This window comes from Berghia stephanieae, chromosome 3, assembly GCF_034508935.2.
Source record: "Berghia stephanieae isolate SIO BIC M18660-M18661 chromosome 3, UCSD_Bste_1.3, whole genome shotgun sequence".
In the NCBI taxonomy this organism is placed as follows: Eukaryota; Metazoa; Mollusca; class Gastropoda; order Nudibranchia; family Aeolidiidae; genus Berghia; species Berghia stephanieae.
The window spans coordinates 73,774,981-73,792,015 of NC_088362.1; the positions used below are offsets into that span (position 1 = coordinate 73,774,981).

Genomic DNA, 17,035 nt, shown 5'->3' on the forward strand with positions numbered 1-17,035 from the left:
GCTAAGACGCAACAAAAGGTTGGAATCAAAATTAAGTGGTGATAGACGCATGCTTGAATGATCCACAAGTGTGTTGTTAGGTGAAGAGTGAGGGATGTGTGACTCATGACTGATTATTTCGATAAGTAGCTGTCACTTAAGGGTGCTACAGTGCAAAAGTCATTGTCAATAGTGTAAGGAAAGGAGGATAGTAAAATTTAAAGCTCTGTTCCAATTCGCCTTTTGTTCTGAAGTAAGTGTAAGTGGTCAAGGGGATGATGGTGGTGAAGGAGTTGAAAATGATGAGGAATGCAGTAACAATAAGCAAATAAAGCTAAAACTAGCCAATTGCATGGCTCGCAAAGCCTCAGCAACTCAATTCTATGTGTCTTCACTTCATAGCTTGCTATAAGAGGCACTTTTCTTCATTTCATTTTATTGCATTGTCTTAGAAGTGCCATTTACTTCAACCAAAGCATCCAATTCTAGTGATTTTACTGTTCACTCATTTTTATAATGGCTTTAACTCCACAGGTGACCTGAGAGCAATTGAGCTATTCCTTCCTCCAAATGCACCAGCGTCCTCCAACAAGGAATAATTATAATTTTAAAATGCATTATCGCAAAAAAGTGTTGCACAGGCTCATCTCTTCTATTGAGAACAGTGGCAATGCAAACAGCCACAACAGTATTAGTCTAAGATGCTGTTAACTTTGAAACTGTTTCAGGAAAGCTGGTTTTGTGAAGGACAAAGATATTGAAGAAAAGCAGGAAGAAGTCAACTATAGACAAGATGTAGAACTTGCCAATCTGTTTTAAAAAAACAAGAACTGCCTTGCAGGGAGAACATACAATGGAATGGTATCTAGAAATTGACAACGATGTCCAAACAACTGTCTCTGCAGAAAATAGCTTCTTCAGTGCAAGCACAATGTGACAATGGGGATGCAGAAGAAGAGGATGACAAAAGATATAGAGACTGTTCATCCAAAGAAAGCTCAGCAGGCCCTTGATACACTGAGGCTCTATATCCAGCAACAAGAGAACACCACTAGCTCTGCGTGATTTCAACAAAATTGAAAATTCCATCCAGAAAATGATGACTTAAAAAAAAAAGCAGTCCTCTATAACATCATTTCCACCTACCAATGCATTTTGGTTGATGCCTGGGACTATATTTCTAAGAGAGACTAGCTGAAATGGGAAGAAAAACAATCTATCCATCTTGAAATCACTTTCAAGTCCCAGTAAGATTCCAGCCAGAGATAATGCCACAAGGATTATACTGTAAAGGTTATAAAAGATAAATACCTACCTGAAAATATAAGACTAACAAAAATACCATCTCTCATAAAAAAGATATCATTTTTCCCTACAAAAAAATTGACGTCGCCAATTCAGCTAAGGCCAGTGAAGGCTAAAATACAAGTCTTGGTTCCCACTGAAAGAACTGAGTAATAACACACAAAAAAAAATATTTTAATGTTATGATATACATTTATTCAATATTCACATAGGAGGGTTCAGCGCCTGACATAAGTATCATCCAAATAGATCTACATTTATAAAAACATATACTTAAATAAGAACTTAAATGATCCAGACTGCACATTTCAAACAGAAAGTTCAGATAATTGGATTCAAACAAAATCGTCAAACAAAAATACAAAAATAACACACACCCACCCACCCCCCCCCCCCCCCCCCCCAACCCAGGAAAAAAAAAAAGAAAGAAAGAGACTTAAAATCAAATGTCAAGCAGCATTGAATTTGAAACGAGGGAGTCTACCTTTTCTAAAGTGCTTGCAAAGTTCTCTAACCAAATGAACCTGTGTTAAAAAGTCATTGTCATATCAATGTCATGAAAAGACAAGCATATTAGTTATTCATGTAGAGGTATAGAACCACTTACACGAAAACTCTTTAAAAAACTAATAGACTGTCACCAAAACAGCAGGAGTAGTTTATATAATTGTCCTTTGTTATGATTGACACAGTACAAGGACAGTGAAATGATTTGAACTCCAATATAAATAGTCTTAAATTAATTTCTTTGCTTATTTGCCAATTTATTATTATTACGAATATATTTTCTAAAAATTAGGTCCATATACAACAACCAAAATATTATTTTTTTGCTATGTGCCATTTTCTTTATTATTATTATTATTATTTTTAATTTAGTAAAATAATACTGAAACTTAATTGTACAAGCTTTAAAATTAATCTAGGTTCACATACGAAAACCAAAATCCTTTGACATAGCCACATATACATTTTGAAAAATGTAGGGTGAGAGCTTCACATATAATAATAAAACAGAGAGACTACCATAAGAATCCTCCAACCACCCTGCTTTATCAGTGTCACAATTAATTTCAAGACTAAAACAGAAAGAAATTAAAAGTATGTAATATTGAAAGTCACTTTGTAGCACAGAAAACCAACAAGTCCATGTTCACTTCGCAACAGTACTAGGATGGATAAAACCGCATTTAAACATTCTTTTAGCCTTGGTCAAACCCTGATGAAAAAAAAAATGAGATAAGAGTTATACAATTTAATAAGGCGGCAACACTAAATCAATTTTAAAAAATAAATCTCACTAAGCTGGTGTCATAACTAAGTTTAAATATAAAACTTCTGAAGCAAAAGATGACCCTTTAGAAATGCAGTGATCATGAATGTGAGCTAATCTTAACAATATCTACTCCAACTATGAATGAAAGGTCTTTTCATTCATCGTTGGAGTAGATATTGTGAAGCAAAAGATAATTCACAAAAATGTTCTACACTTAAGATTCCTTCATTTCGCTGCCCTCAAAACCTATATCTACTAAAGAAATTTGCTAACTCCCATTGAAAATGAAGGATAAAGAAAAATAATAATTTTTAACATGTATTGAGTAACAGCGAATAATATAAGTACATGATAAAAGAAAATTTCCTTTATCTACATGTCTTAAGGGTATATTTCAAGCAATGGGAAAATGTGCCCTTACCTTTTAATGATCTGAACAACATCCTCATCATTCAGTACGTGATCCTTGCCAACCCGCTGAGGTGTATGTTTGACTGAACTTCCCCAAACAAGGGCACTGGGGAAGAAATAAATATTTATGTCAAATCTGCACAGAAAAACTCTTTTTTAAAAAGCAATCTTCATTACAGATATTATCTTTTCTTTTTTTCATTTCAAAGGCAAACAAAATAATTGAGATAATTTTGGAGAGCTTTTGGAGTTAAACGGTGCTCGCCCAACGTTCAGTTTGTTGTTTCTTGTTTTTAAGGGTTTTACTGCGCTTGTGACACTATAAAGTCTTTTCAGCACAAACAAAACAAGATGGTAGGGGAAAAAATGCAGAATTGAAGGTAAAAGCATCAAGGTAAGACAAGGGGACTGGTTCTAATAGGGAGCAGAATATCCACATGCAATCCATAAATAAGCCTATTTTGACATTACCTAAAAGTGCCATCCAGACAAAAGCGAAGTATCCCACAAGGATACACGACTCCAATACTTAAATATACATTATATTAAAAACTAAAATAGAACATAGCAGAAAGTTAGTTAAAAGGGTAAAGCACCATCTCTAGGATCCCTCCTCATACCAAGAGAAAAAAAAAGCAAAAAATCTCAATCGAGAGCAAAGACATATATTGGGGGATGAAAGACACAGCAATAGAAACCTCTCAGCCTACCTCAGGAGCGCTTTCAGTGGATGAGATAATCATATGTAGAAAAGCAGAAGTGACAAAGGAAAAAAGCCCATTTTCAGTATTAAAAACAAAAAGGACAATGAGAGACACAATCTTAAAAATTTATTTGAAATAAAAATCAATTCTTTCCTTGGCCTCATAAAAGCATGGTATTGGACTCACAAATACAAATGCACAGATTGTAATTTCTAATTTCAATGCACATTATTTCAGAATCAAACGTAAGAAGATTAAAAATATGTTGATAGAACGACATAGAAAACACACAATGAGTTCTTGCCGTGTAACTTAAAATTAACTAACAAAATTAAATTGCATCATGGCAGTCATTCTTAATGAACTAGAAATTATTGTTTAAAAAAAAAAAAAAGGTCACGGTATCTGAGGAACACAATTTTGTCAGACTGCAATTTGTAACAATGTAATTTACATTTCAAAAACTTTGTGAGGTTTGTGGAATCAGAATTCATTTGAGCTTCAAAATTTACACATAGAAAGTAGTCGAGTAATGAACCAAATAACAGAAATTGACAAAGAGCTCACTTTTTAAATTCTTTAATAATGGTTCTATGCAACTTGTTACAGAAATCCTCGACTGAACTTCTGCCATCCTTCAAAACAACAGGTGCTGAGTAGTCTGGAAGCTGGCCTTTTGGCTTAGTGTATCTGAAAATAAAAGACAAAGAAATAAAAGAATGACAAATTAACAAACATATGTCTCTAATTAAATATGTGAGATTAAAAAAATGGTGAATGCATTCATAAATCAGAAGGATTTCGGAAAGATAGATTTTTATTTTTTTGCGAGAACAGCATGAATCAAAATCAAACCATTTTGAACACCCAATAATATAAAAACAACTGTTAAATATTTTGACTGGAATAATTTTTATAATCCTTATAATTAATAAACACATATCTCTGAGATGCGTTTCTTCATGATGGATTGAATGCATCTTGTCTCTTTACAATTCTGAGTAACATTCCTTGGAATCGTCCTAATCAAATATTCATTTTCTGCTCTGATGAAAAAGCCATTTTAAAGCCAGGCGATTTTTCGCATTCTACTTCATACCCATCTATTGTATTAAATAGACGCTCAATTCCATTTCAGTTGTTACTTCATACAATCGCAACAAAACAATTGTTTGTGAAATGGCCCAACAGCAATATCAGTAGATCAATACCAAATGAAGTTAAGTAAAACACAAACTTTAATATCCTTCATCCAATGTTGAAAATCATCATTACACATCTTTTCCTAAATATGTTAAGCTTAGGGAACAACTTACATGCTTTTATCAAGTTCCTGAGTAATATAATATCATCAGGAAGGTACCATAATTTCTCTTCATTGAATTAGCAACATCAATACTAATACTAGTAATAAAAAGAAGAAGAAGAAGAAGAAGAAGAAGAAGAAGAAGAAGAAGAAGAAGAAGAAGAAGAAGAAGAAGAAGAAGAAGAAGAAGAAGAAGAAGAAGAAGAAGAAGAAGAAAAAGAAGAAGAAGAAGAAACAATGGAGAGCACAAAGGTATCCACTGACCATAACTTAAATTTCTGAGATTATATTTGAGTGACCATTCCATGCCTAAGGGGCCCAGATGGCCCAGAGCACTCGCCCCGCAAGCAAAGGGACCAAATACCAATCTCCAGTGCAGTTAAAATGTGTTATTAAACCCCGAAAAGTGAACGGGTAACTGGATGTGTTGGATCTGTCAGAAAGTACTTTGCGATAAACCAACATCCTAACCTAAGGGTAGCAAACAAATGCTACTGCCAGCTTCACATAACAAAAACTCGGATAAACCAAAGTTCCATGGGCTGAATGGCTCTACAATACTACACAATGTCTGCCTTGGGCGTGACCATCAAGAGGGCAAGAGGTTCTTTCTGTCATTGTCTCAATTCTATCCAACACCATCCTCTGTCACACTTTAGTTTTGGAGATAAGGTGGTGAAATATTTCCAAAAGCTTGAGAGGAGTCAAATTGATTTAACTTTTTTTAAATAGCCTGTTGTCGTTCAAGCTTGTAAAATGAAAACATGCACTTCTGCAGAGATCTCTGGACACCCAAAAATGGATGCATTCAGTTTCTGCATTTAAAAAAAAGGTATTGCACAACAAGTATTCAATAGTTGAAATATAATATACTTACATCCTCGTAAGTCCCAAGTAGTCCCACATTTTCTCAAGCAAGTCGTCAAAATTCCATTTATGATGGGCTGATATAGGAACACAGTGGGGCACTTTGTAAATAATGTCCAATTCCTGCAACAAGAAAGAAATTAATGCTCTTTTTATTGACATGTAAGTATATAAGGGAATAGACATTATAAGAAAGGTATGTGATTTTATAAACAACCAAAGTGCTTTGTGGCTTGGTGGTTTTGTTGTATGATACTCCCTTTAGACCCTGGTTTGAATCCCCTCTGGGCAGGTGTCATGAGCATTGTCTCTGTGAAAAAAATTGTAAAAGCACGAAACAGGCATGTTGTCTCATCCTATACTTTAGACATTGCTGCTGACTTGGGGCCCTTGTAAAGCACTTGTAAACACACTGAGTAAACAATGCACTGTATAAAAGCTCAAATTTTCTTTACCTCTATTGAAATCTGGTCAATTTTGTTGAGTAGATAGATACAAGGGGTGTAAACACGATTTCCTTCGATCACATCAATCAGGTCTTCTGTTGTGGCATCATATCTTAAAGTTATGTCTGCATTGTGAATCTTGTATTCACTTAGGATGGTTTTCACAAGATCATTGTCAAGTTCACTTTGTGGCACCTGATAAATAAAAAGAATAACACAATAATAACATCTGTTAAACTGCGTTGCCAATCCTAGTCTATGAAAATGTGTAAAATGCAGAGCCAAAATGAGTAAAATTTTGAAAACATGCTTACAGATCAGAACAGGAGTACAAATTAGACCATACTTACGGTATTATAATCGATATTTAAAGAAATGAATAAACTTACTCATCAATGAGTATATAAATAGTCTTCCAGAATCGACGTATAAATCTCATATGACCCAACCAAATAATGTTTTATTGAACTTCCAACATGAACTTTTGAGTCACGAAACTATAGTGTTAAAGTATACCAAAAAAAAAAAATAAAAAAACCCCAAAAAACTATGAATATTTTAAACATAGAAATTGAATGGTGGGTACAATCCTCAATAAAATGCGCATAACAAGCATACCTATGAAGGAAAGTGCGTAAGAATATGCATATTTTTCCCAAGGTTGGCAATATTGCTGTTAAATCATCTTCCTTTACAGTAACAAATCTATAAAATCATTCTCCTTTAAAATTGAGGTTCAAAGGAAAAATAAAGAGAGAGGAGAGGAACAAAGTGGTATTCTATGTATTTTATCAACATTTTTTTGGGTATATGATCAAGATGGCGGTGGAGGCGGGGCATTCCCACTTATGATCCAATAACACTTCCCAAACCCATCTCCATCAAAACTCAATATCAAGCACAATCTACTTTGCTGATCCTGTAGATATGCCATTTATCATGAGCTACTAAGCAAAATGACACCATTACAATGGTAGAAATGTTGACATATCCTAACATCATCCCCAAAATGTTAGCCTAATTTTGCTTCACCCTTAAAATTTAACCATTATGTTAAATTTTAATAGCTGCCTACCACCAGATAAATAAAAAACATGAACATTTATATGGAACATTTCTGACTAGCCACGCTAATTATGCTTCACAATGTTTCATTTATTCCCCCAGCAGGCCATATGAAACCATATTTCCATTTATACAATGCCAGTCACCAATTGGGCATTCTTTTTGCATTAACACTCTTAAAAACTGACACTGCCTATTGTTAGGAGGTACTCATTCACACCTGAGTAGAGTGGGGTAATAAGCGTTCAGCACTACCTCAGGACACAATTTTTAATGGTGTCATCCATCCTGCCACAGACCACACTTAACATTGCTTGACTTTAGTGACAAAGAGAGATACCACACCGCTGATCCACACAGTAATGTGATAATGGTGGAGGATAAGCAGTGGCTGGGTTGAAAAACAAAATAAAAGAAATAAAAATCTATAAAAGAATTAAAATGATAAATAATTTGACTTGCCAGAGACGTTAAGTTAAGCCCTCCTTTTTCTTTTTTCTTGAAAACAATATTTGGAGGGGTCTTGTTTAGTCTGATACCAAACCCTTCCAGTTCCTTCTCAAGCAGCTTTTTGTGTTGCAAAGGTTTTAAAACATCGAGGACAATGAAGATCAGACTGCAAGTTCTGGCCACTGATGCAGAAATGCAAAAAGAATTGAAATAAAATAAAATAACTAGCAATTATGAAATCCCTTTGTACATAAAATAATACATTTTAAAAATGCTAATTTGGACAGTATTTGTTTGTCTGTTCTTAAGGGTTTTGCGGTGCTTGTAACACAGTTTTGTCAAATCAGAACCAGTAAAAAGGAAGAAATTGGATTAGCAAACATTTTCACAGAATTACAATTAAAGCACCCGAGAAAAAGTAAGACAAAGGGGAATTGGTTCAAGTAGAGAACAGATGTAGATTTCAAGAGCATGCCATCTATTTACTTTGAGATCACCCAAACGTTTCATCCAGACACCAGCACAGGATCTCACAAATTGTTTACAAGATGTGTTCAAAACAAAAAATAAAACTATCAGTACATAACAGAGAGATGATTTACAGGGAAAAAAGTATCACCTCCCAAAACTAACACTATACATTTTCCTTTCAGAAAAGAACTCTGGCAAGGGCCAGGACGAAACCAAGCAATTCTATTTCAAGATAAAGACAGAAAGCAACTTAGAAAACAGATACAGGGGAATAGTAGACAGAGCAAGTGACTTCCTACAATCATGGGAAGTTTGATAAGACCCCAACCCATTTCCTTGACAATTAAAAAAAAAAAGGCAGTGACGCTTGGCACTGGGTATAAGTATAATAACGTAATCATTCTGATTTATTTCAACGGTCCCATCAACTGTTAAAAAAATAATAACTTTTAGGATAAAAAGATCTCTGAATGTTGGTAGTAAAGCTGTTAACATGTTCAAATTCAACATTTTGTAATTTAGTGGATTCCACTATTTCATTTTCCTTAAAATCTAATAAAATAATTTCCACATTTCTGGTTACCAATAAAGAAAAGGTACATTTTGAGTCACCATTACGGCACAGTTGTGGGAATCTGTTTAGCTCATGTTGCTTACCTGCAATGACCTGTTTTCCTCTACCTTTGCCATCTTTGGCTCCCTCAATGATACCCGGGAGATCTAGTAGCTTTAAGAAGACAGAAATAAAAATATATACATATGAAAAATTACAGTGGAATACTATTTTCAATATTCAGGTTAAATTGAATCAAATATAAAGAATAAGACATTTAAAATAACATTGAGCCTTGTAACAATTTCTTATAACAATACATTATTTTTTATGGTTCGGAAACAAACAAAACTCACCTGAATTTTAGCTCCTTTGTATCGAATTACACCCGGCACAGTGGTAAGGGTGGTAAACTCATAGGCTGCGACTTCAGAATACACACCAGCCAAATTGCTTAACAATGTGGACTTTCCTACTGACGGAAAGCCTGAAAAAAAAAATTTAATTAAAAAAAAATCAAGGTGTGATAATTGTATCAACTTTGACTTTTCTTTCATGTCAGGATTTTTTATGTTTATCACTAAAACAACTGGGTTTTTTTCATGAATATTCAAACAAACAAGCAAATCATTAACTTTCACTTTCAGTTTGCAACTGTAGGCTCCAAAATATTACTGCTGCTATATCTATATCCTCAATTTGTCACAGTTTCATCTTAAGTTCAATTCCATCTGATACATGTAGATTTAAATTTAAGCAAACCAACAAAATTTGCTTCATCTTATATCCAAGTAAATATTGAATGGCCAGTCCATCCTATTGCTAAACATCAAATGACTTAAGGTTCTCGAGGTGATTTTAATATGTATTTGGCTGTGTATTTAAACAAAATTTCCACGACTTTACCCCATATTTCAAAATCATCAAAAGATTAGGTATGAATATGAAATTGTGCATACTCCAATCGAATAATTTTGTGAAAAGAAATCTCAAATATGGTAATTAATGGTTTATTTTAAGTAAATCAGATTCCCTGCAAAATGTTCCAAACTTTTGGAAATAATGAATCATAAAATCAACCTTTGAGATTATAATATGATAAAAGACCAAAGAACTTTAACTTTTAACACTTCACAGCCACTATCATAATCAAATCTCCAAATTTTCAAAACAATAAACAATGTTTAAACTGAAAAAAATATAAATAAACTGTTTTTGTTTTTTTTTAAACCCAAAAAAACGCCCCCCCCCCCCCCCTTCCCACAAAACATTTATATAGCGCAATATCCACTAAACATGCCCAAAGCACTTTACAAGGGGTCCATAGCCAACAGCAACCACTTAACATGACGTCTTTTTAGGGGATGTTACAGTTTTAACACTGTTCACGGCCAAGTACTCATTTTACACATGAGTATGGTGAGAGAATGTAGGTAAGGAGCCTATTCCAAGGACTCAACTATGCAATGCTCTGAGTGGGACTCAAACCCTAGACCAAGGTGATTGCCATACCACAAGACCACATAGCCGCAATGAAATGTTGCCAATATGCATTCATTCATAAAATACAATATTTATATATATCAGTGATGCCAACAGAAAAAAGTGAAAAAGGAGGAAAATGATCGACGTCTCATCCCAAAGGTGGGCTCAGGCTCCCGAAGGCAGCCTCCTACTAGGGGGATCCGGGGGTATGCCCCCTCGGAAATTTTTTTTTTTTAAAGTGCCAAAATAAAACTATCTGGGACTAATTCCCATGAATTTGGGAGCATTATTATCCATTCAAAGATCAGGTGAAGGAGTCATAAAACACATAAAACTTTTTTTTTTAAAATCTAATGTATATATTGCAGTTATATTTTTTGTGATATCACCATCATATTGCAAAGATTACAAGGATCATATTGTGTGATGGTTAAGGTAGCAGTTATGGTGTAATAGCAGCAGAGACAGCAAACTAATAATTTAGAAGTATAATAATGCATCAATATTAAACAAACCTTACCTTAAAATGTGTAAAAATAAGCTTCGTTGTTTCAACGATTCGTTAAATTATAATTTTGTTTTTTGTTGTTTTTTTGGGTTTTTTTTTTTTTTTGCGAATGGAGGAAAAATGGGAGGAGCCTCCAAAAAGGAGGAATTCCTCGGATCCGCGGAAGATTGACATCACTGATACATATAGAAAGTAGAAAAACTTTCCATTAATTGCACCCTCAACAGAGCAAAATTATATTAAATTAATGGGGTTCTCAAAAATAAAATCCCGATTCCTGTGCATTATTTTCCTTTGCTTATACAAAACTTAATATTTCCAGATTGGATTGTGATAATATCTTACCCTAGTATGTGCCTTCCTATAAATAACATATTTCTGTACATACCAACAAATCCTATTCGAGCATCACCAGTTTTAGCAACATCAAAGCCTTCTCCAGTTCCGCCGCCACCACCTTTTGGTTCAATCAACTCCCTTCGTAATTTGGCTAATTTCGCCTTCAACAGACCAAGATGGCCACTAGTAGCCTTATTTTTCTGTGTCTTTGCCATCTGGAAGAAAAATAAATGAAATAATTTGAAATTGAAATGGTACGCAAACTGATATTTTACGGGTAATATGCACCAATACAGAGTATTGACCATAATATTTAAATTTGATTATTGATAGGAAGTGGAGTGGCACAGCGGTATGTCTTTGCTTTATACCCAAAAGGTACTCTGAATTCTATTCCCTGCTGCACTGTGTGGCCATGTTGAGCAAGTCTCCCTTCCCTTGCTTACTTTGGACCTGATGCCTGGGATATGAGCCTTCCCTTAGGATAGATCCGAAAGACAATTTCCCCAGGGAAACTTCGATCACAACTTTTCAATGGTGATTAGCAAGTTCTCTCTCTCTCCCTCTTTCTTTCATTCTTTCTCTATGCCTTTCTTTCTTTCTCCCTCTTCTCTCTTTTTCTCTATCTATCTCTATCTCCCCCCCCCCCAATCTCCCTCTCTCTTTAAATAGAATTCTTTGTTTCTCTCTCTCTCTACATTCTTTCTTTGTTTCTCTCTCTCACTTTCTATCATTCTTTCTCTATCCCTTTCTTTCTTTCTTTCTCTATCTCTCCCTCTCTCCCCCTCTTTCTTTCTACATTCTTTCTCTATCCCTTTCTTTCTTTCTCTATCTATCTTTTTCTCTCTCCCTATCTCTTTATTTCATTCTTTCCCGATCTCTTTCTTTCTCTCTTCTCTTTTTCTCAATCTATCTCTTTCTCTAGTGGTCCCTCAAAGCCTAGGCAGAGGGGTCTGCCCACAAGGTGAGCACCGCTTTGGCGGAGAACAATAAAACCCCCTCCTAACTGGGAAGGGAGGAGCAGTATATAGCGACCACTCTTGTCTGGTCCGAACAAACGCTGGGTCAATCGGTAAAGGAGAAGCAACGCGATGGTGGGACCTAAGCAAAATGCCATCTCCATCTCGGCGCCCTAATGAGGATCATTTCTGGGCACCTCTATTCTTTTGGATCATGACTGCCCATGGTAGAGAATCATCATCATTACTGACTTAATTATTATTTTTTTATTCAAGAGAACATATTACAGCATGGGGTGTTTCGCAATGTGCATCTTTACCATGGACACCCACATGGGGGGGGGGGGGGTAGTCAATTGTCCACAATATCGTGGGGGGGGGGGGGGGGAGTTCTAAAATGGTCAAAATGTGTCCAATTGGTTTGTGAACGGCCTCTTGTCTGATAGGGATTTGAACCCAATCTCACAAGAGAAGACTGCATCCTGAATGTAGCATCTTTTAAAATTGTATAAACCGCTAGTCCTTCCTGACTGGTCAATACTAGTAAAGTGTAAGCAAAAGACAAACCTCTTAAGTATTATACTTTGAGGGGTGTCGCCTTCAAGTAGGAACTAAATATACTGTGTTTGATAAACTAGATCTATTATGTCTCTGTTTGAAAGGAAAAAATTCAAGGCATACAACCTAACCTGCCCACTGATGATAGAAAACGGGCTGTTCTGTACTGTAAACATAACGTATGAAAAAAGACAAATTATATGTAATACAAATGACAGTATCGTAAAAATCACTTAGAGAATTGTCTTTACATTAATTGTTTGTTAACTTTAGCTTTAGATCAAGACCTTAATATGTTAAATGAAATGGATTTTGATTTCATTTACCGCCTCTAGATCTGTACATCTAAATATGGGAGAAATATGTGAAGTTTTGTGGATACTGCAAAAAGACACGTTTACATACATCTATAACTATGCAGATAACTGTGAACAGAACCGTATCAACACCGTAAAAATAGCGATGAGAACCGTCTTTACGGGACTGTAAAAATAGCTCCGACAACCATCTTTACGGGACTGTAAAAATAGCCCTGAGAACCATTTTTACGGGACTGTAAAAATAGCCACTGCGTTATGGCGTTATTGAAAATAAAGCTTATTTTCTGACCTTTAAAATGATACCCAGCTCTTGCCAAAATTCCTGAAAACAATATAAGTGGGCCATGTTGACTGCAAAACCCAAGCTTTCCAGATCACCGCGAGATGCTGGTTGAGGCAGCAGTGTGAGATCACAGATTTTCTCTGTAAAATTGACTAAAATTTTCAACAGAAAAATATAATCAACTCTGGAACTGGAACTGTGTTAGTCGTAGATAAACATGTCTATCTAATGCTTTTTCAAGTCTCATCCACCTGACTGGGCCAAATTAAGATATTTTGAATTTGAAAATTTTATCAAAGTGCCTAAGGCCTAGTCTAAGTTCAAGTTCATTACAGTTCATCAATAAAATAATGAATGAAGTGGCAGAAGAGGAGGAAAAGTCAACATGTGAAAGTGAATGGAATGAATAGTTTGCGGGTGATTTGTCTTGATGCCTTATATCATCGTGTTCATAACAGTTAATAAGGCATCTTCTACACTGGGTCCATTTTGATAAGCAAATTGATGTTTGTCAAGTATCTCGTAATCACATTGGAATGGTCCTGGAGTGCCTAGAGTTAGAGTTAGAAACCTAAGAAAAAAAGTAGAGAGCTGAGCCGGTGTTACCAATACTTAGCTTCTATAACCAGGACAAATAATTCGTTTGGACAGAAAAATAAATAAAAACTTACCGCTTACCGTCAAAAGCAGTTTAGATTTGAAGATACATTTGTTTTCTACCAAAAAACATTCGGTACTAGACAATCCTTGATGAATTTCAAAAGTTGTGTTTGAAATTATATCCTAAATATTTTCATGATCATTCCTCGCTAAATCGTGTGTTTTTCTCGTCTGACCCATAGGTTGGTGCCCCCTAGTGCCAGCCGCCTGCCGCGCAATAGCCGCGCAAAACAAAGGTTTTTTAAAAAGTTTATTGAGAAAAAGATACGGAAAAAAGTGTCCCTAGATAGGTATGCAATTTGGTGCATAAGTGCAGTAAAAATTGGTGCGCAAAATTAGTTCGTAGAGGATGCGAGACTGTGTGTGTGTGGTGTGTGTGTGTGTGTGTGTGTGAGTATGTGTGTGTGTGTGTCTCTTTCTTTCTTCCTTTTTTTTTGGGAGTGCCTACGTACACGGTAACAGGGCATCTAGCCTCAGGATCTATGTACACGTAAACCGGTTTACCGTTGCAACATTCTGTCAGTGATGGTCCTCGCTGTCGTGACCGCGCGCGCTCGTGTGTGTGTGTGTGTGTGTGTGTGTGTGAGTTGTTTTTTTAAATCAAAACAATTTTAACCATTAATGGCGAGATTCCATCTTACACTCCCCAAACTCCAGATCTTAGTCTTAATGTTATCATTAAAAGACAAGCTTTGCGATTTATAGTTTAATTGAAGCCCGAGTCGAAATATACTCTTACTACTGCTCTCTTCGTGGAAACGATTTATTCTGCATAAGCAATCTGGAGAAAAAAATCAGTGTCACTGTAAAAGGTTAAAATTTCACGAAGTACGCTCCGTGAACACCGCTGTAACAATCCTTTGATCTACGTCATCAGGCAACCCATTGTTTCTTTCATCTTTACCCATTCCCCCTTACTATCCCCCCATCCCCCCGCCCATCTCCCTCTCTCTCTCTCTCTCTCTCTCACCCTATCTCTCTCTCTCTCTCTCTCTCTCTTGTCATAATGTTATCCCTTCCCCTTCCCATCTCAATGTAAAATGAAAACGTTCTGTTGTTTGCAGATACATGTATGATTGTTTTGTTTTCTCTCTCTCACTAGGCTAGGATTAAAAACCAAGACATCAGGTAATGGGTGTCTAATGCCAAAGTATAGATTCTCTCTTTGGCCAATTTAGTCACGCATGTGGCAGTCCAGCTATTTACTATGTTCTGCCTATACCACACAATAAGTGGGATTTTGGGGGTGGGTACGAAAGAAATCAAGGTCATAAGTAACCGTGCACAAGAGCTGTATAGGGAATTGGTTTCTGGGGGTCTTGCAAATACCAAATATTTTATGGAAAGCTTTTTCGAACTCCAAGACGTCTGGTTTGTTTTGCTATCTTGGAACAAACGAAACAGAGATGTCTTGATGTGTGGCCTAGTTGTCTGATTTTGTGACCTGGATGTAAGGTTTTGTGACTTAGATGTATCCTTTTGTGTGTGCAAGCCATGCGGGTAAGTACGGCGATAGCTTGCCAGTTGAGGAAAAAAAAAGGAAGAAGCAGCGTATCCGCATTTGAAAAACAAAACAAAAAAAAAACTAAAAAAACAAAACAACTTAACCTTTTAAAGGCGAATATCAATCTTACTTGGACCAAAAATAAAATCTTACCGTTTTCATCAAAAACAAAAAACAAATTACAATTTAAAAACTTGAGCTTTTATATAGAGCAATATCCACCCAACGTGCTCAAAGCGCTTTTTATCAATATTCTTACTGCTCTTATGGTGGAAACGTTTGTTTTTTCTGCGTTAAAAAATAATATAAATGAAGACTATTATTTGAAAAACAAAAAAATCAGTGTCACTGGCAAAGGGTTAATTGCAGTACTCCTGCATCCAGTGAGACTCCTACGGCACTTGCTAATCATAAAAAAGGAAATAGCAGCAATCAACAATACTAAGGTGAAAAAAAAAGAAGAAACAAAAAGGTGGGTAGGGGGAAGAGCAAACCCAGTAGCAATGCAACCTTTTAGCGGCGAAATTCGATCTTTGACCTAACACCAAATCTTCTATCATCAAAAGACAAGTAACGGCAAAACTATTATAGACAATTGAAGTCCGAGTTGCGATAGTCTGACTACTCTCTTGGTGGAAACGCTGTATTCCCCGTTAACAATAATAAAGATAAAAGCAAACTACTATCTAAAAGCAAAAAATTAGCTTCGCCGTTAAGGGGTTAAGAACACCTGCAACTGCAACTGCCAGCATCCTTGAGATGTCTACGTCACCAAGGTCACCAATCGACACGTCTCCCTCTCGTCGGCATGCACCCCCCCCCCTCCACTCTCACGGTGGTGGTGGCGGCGGATAAAAAAGGCCTTTTTTTCTTTTATTCAATCAACTTGACTGCTGGTGGACCCTAGGCCTCTCACTCTCTACAAGTCCAAGAAATAATACTTTTTCTCTTCGCCAACGAAAATATCTACCCCCTACCGGTCTAATTATTTGTAGCAGACGACAAATTTCTCAAAAAGGTCACGTGACACTGTAAAAACAACACAGGAAGTCCATGAAAGCTTATTTACGACATTTCCTTTGAACCGTGTAAACAACAAAATTTCGTTTTCATTCGACTCAACGGGTCAGATTGGCCGGTATTTTTTTTAACGAACTAAAGTTCTGAAAAATCAAAATGTTTCTTAGAAAGTTGAAAGATGCTAGTTTTTGAAACAGAGGTAGGTTTTTAAAAAAAATCTTTATATTTTACGTGAATGCATGCTCAAGGCGAGTTGGACGTGCAGCGGAGGTTGGTCGGCCAAAGGCGAGGCTCTCTAGAAGAGAAGATAAGGGTCAGCAGATGCTTAGCATACTTAATTTAACTTCAAAGAATCAAATTAAATTTTTCTAGCCTTATTACCTCGGCCTCAATGTCCGCAATTCTTTGTAGAATAGACATCGTGGATGTGGCTTGTTGAAAAAGTCAGTTAAAAACAAATTTAATCAGAAAATTGAAGTTTTCAACATCAACAGAAGGTAATGTGCTGTTCCAATCGGCAAAGGGAACTCTCTTTTTATGGATTAAAGTTTCAGTCACTGTCTTCA

At 35.9% G+C, this 17,035-nt stretch overlaps 1 protein-coding gene across 1 annotated transcript; it reads right to left on the reverse strand.

The window, feature by feature from the left end:
- Window positions 1–1,456: 1,456 nt before the first annotated feature.
- Window positions 1,457–17,031, reverse strand: LOC144968421 (guanylate binding protein 128up). The gene is made up of 10 exons (XM_078906767.1): window positions 16,851–17,031; window positions 11,215–11,380; window positions 9,190–9,320; window positions 8,938–9,007; window positions 7,822–7,991; window positions 6,304–6,489; window positions 5,859–5,971; window positions 4,243–4,365; window positions 2,982–3,077; window positions 1,457–2,503 (listed from the first exon to the last, which is right to left on the reverse strand). The coding sequence occupies exons 1-10, from the start codon at window positions 16,887–16,889 to the stop codon at window positions 2,497–2,499; spliced, it is 1,101 nt and encodes a 366-aa protein (XP_078762893.1). The 5' UTR covers window positions 16,890–17,031; the 3' UTR covers window positions 1,457–2,496.
- Window positions 17,032–17,035: the final 4 nt, after the last annotated feature.